Here is a 2428-nt window from a genome sequence, read left to right on the forward strand (position 1 = left end):
AGAACATGTTGATTGTATAAAACAAACTGATGGGTAGAATTGTGGAGTGTTTGTACTTGCATATGTAAACCAATTAATCAGAGGTGATCGCCTCCAATTTGGAAGACCTGTAGATTGCATCCACAATACCGTGGCAAAGGACCTAGTTGACTGCGGTATTACTGAACATGAGTTCCTCGACATCGGCAAAAATATGAAATACTCTGTATAGCTTTGATTCGCGGGGACTTCCGTCTTTTTCGGAGACTTGTTTGTTATAATGTAATTTTGGTCAATTGTCTACTAATCAGGCTACTGTGATGTGCCCTATAATGTTAATCTTAATATTTGTTAGTGATAAAACATAGAAATATTGTATGATATAAATATATAAATATATTATTATCTTAAGATTTACCTGAATCATTATACCTACCTACCAACATAATCTTAAATATCTCAAAAATGTCAGATGTAATAATATTGAAAGCATTACAAATATACTATAAAAACAGATTTCCTCGAGTACTTATATACTGTCGTAAAAGGCTTATATGGTGTTCTATGTAAACAAGTTAGTAAACTATATAAAAGTTGTTAAAGACATGACACTGTATACGCTTTACACGAACAATGCTTCATGGACATGCCTTATCTTAGGAAGCTTATATATCATAGGCATTGTCTTAGGAAACATGAACATGCTTCGCGAACATGCTGCATCTTCAAAAATTCTCGTCCAGAAATTCCTTCCATCTGCCCCAACTCAATTCCCAACCATACCTTGACATACTTAGAAGCCGTTTGTTTGGCATAAAATCTGACATTACTTGATGAACGTGGTTCCAACCAACTTTTGGGATTTCTTTGATTATCAAATCCTCGATTTTTGTTAAATTATACCACACCATTTGCCTTCCATAGTTGAAAACTGCAACATCATTATCTAGTAGGTCAATGAAATGGGGTCGACGGATGTCTTCAGCATACAAATTGTCCAACTTAAACCTCCGACCTTCATCCAAACAGTTGTCAATTAAAAGTCGAAGCTCCAATTCTTGTGTACGATACCCAACACCCATAAAGGAGAACATAACTGCAATTGTTCCCTGAAATTGGAAAACCTTGAAACTCTTCCAGCGGCAGCCTGTCAACGGTAGTGCAATCTTACTCCATCTCTCAGTGACAATATTGAATCGCAAAATCCCCCCTTCACGAATTGGCCAATGAAAACATTCTTTCGCCACAATACTCGGATTCATTTCAATGTGCTCACTATTGAAGGACAACTCCAAATCTTTCAACCTTTTCCATTTGCATATGCGGGAGTCGAACTTTTCAACCACATGGCAAAAGACTACCTTGCGGTTGTTAACTTCAAACTGTCTTATAGTGTCTCTGCAGTCTTTTGACAGACGCAGTATCGTAAACTCCAACGGTTCCACAAAACTCACATACAAACCCATACACTGTGTCCGAAATCTAGTTTTAGGACTGGGCAACATAAGTGATAAGCACCCAAAACTGTAATATAAATCCTGTAGAGACATTACATATTGGTTAATTATATGTGTAATAAATATAAATTAATTGTATTTCCATGCTTTTGCAGGTTTCGACACGTAAATGATGAAATTTAAAAAAATCGGCATTTTGGCAGGGAAATAAGGTGAATATGCTAATTGGAAACAAAGCCTTTTTATTAAGTCCAAAAGAAGCCCATTGGAAGTTTAAATCAAGCCCATGAAGCAAGCCTAGTCAAAATGGTCAATTTCGGGTCAAATCTTGCAGAAAAATCAACGAAACTTCGGAAAACCATATTTTTTGACTCCGAACTCCATTTCGGGCGTGTGACCTGTCAAAACGATGAGCGTAACAAGCTCTACACAATGGCATATAGCTTCCATCAATTTACTAGACTGGGGGTAAAATAGGTCCAAACCAAGACAAAGTAAAAAATCCAATTACTATTCATCATGATGTCATTAAGTGGAAGCTTATGTAATTACCCACTTTCTCTACTTAATAAGTGCACAAACCACTCCTAATTATTTATCTTGTAATGGGAATTACTATTCACCCACTTTCTCCAATTAGATTAAATAAATTCCATTATAAAAAGTAGATTAATTTGTAACCTTTGGATTGAAAATGTAAGATGTAATCTTGGCCACCCATCTCACTCCTATAAAACTATAAATAGGAGGGGTGATGCTCTAAATAAACTTGCCAATTCACTTGTGATTTGTGGCCTTGTAGCCCTTCACTCTCTTCTTCTTCTTCTTCTTCTCATTCTCTCTCTTTTAGTTTCATTTTTAGGAAAATAATTTCATAGTTAGGAAATTTCTTCTTCTTCTTCTTTTTCTTCATTTTTATTAGTAGTAGTTATCTCACCATGAGCTAACTCCTCCCTTGTGGAGGGTTAGATAAACCCATGTGAGGATAACTC

General features: G+C 35.9%; 1 protein-coding gene across 1 annotated transcript; it reads right to left on the reverse strand.

Annotated features, from left to right (window-relative positions):
* Positions 1-704: 704 nt before the first annotated feature.
* On the reverse strand, positions 705-1445 carry LOC147503509 (uncharacterized). Its single transcript, XM_086604869.1, has one exon. It carries the CDS (start codon positions 1443-1445, stop codon positions 705-707), a length of 741 nt encoding a protein of 246 aa, XP_086460995.1.
* Positions 1446-2428: the final 983 nt, after the last annotated feature.

Source organism: Coptis chinensis, chromosome 4, assembly GCF_015680905.1.
Source record: "Coptis chinensis isolate HL-2020 chromosome 4, ASM1568090v1, whole genome shotgun sequence".
Taxonomy (NCBI): domain Eukaryota; kingdom Viridiplantae; phylum Streptophyta; class Magnoliopsida; order Ranunculales; family Ranunculaceae; genus Coptis; species Coptis chinensis.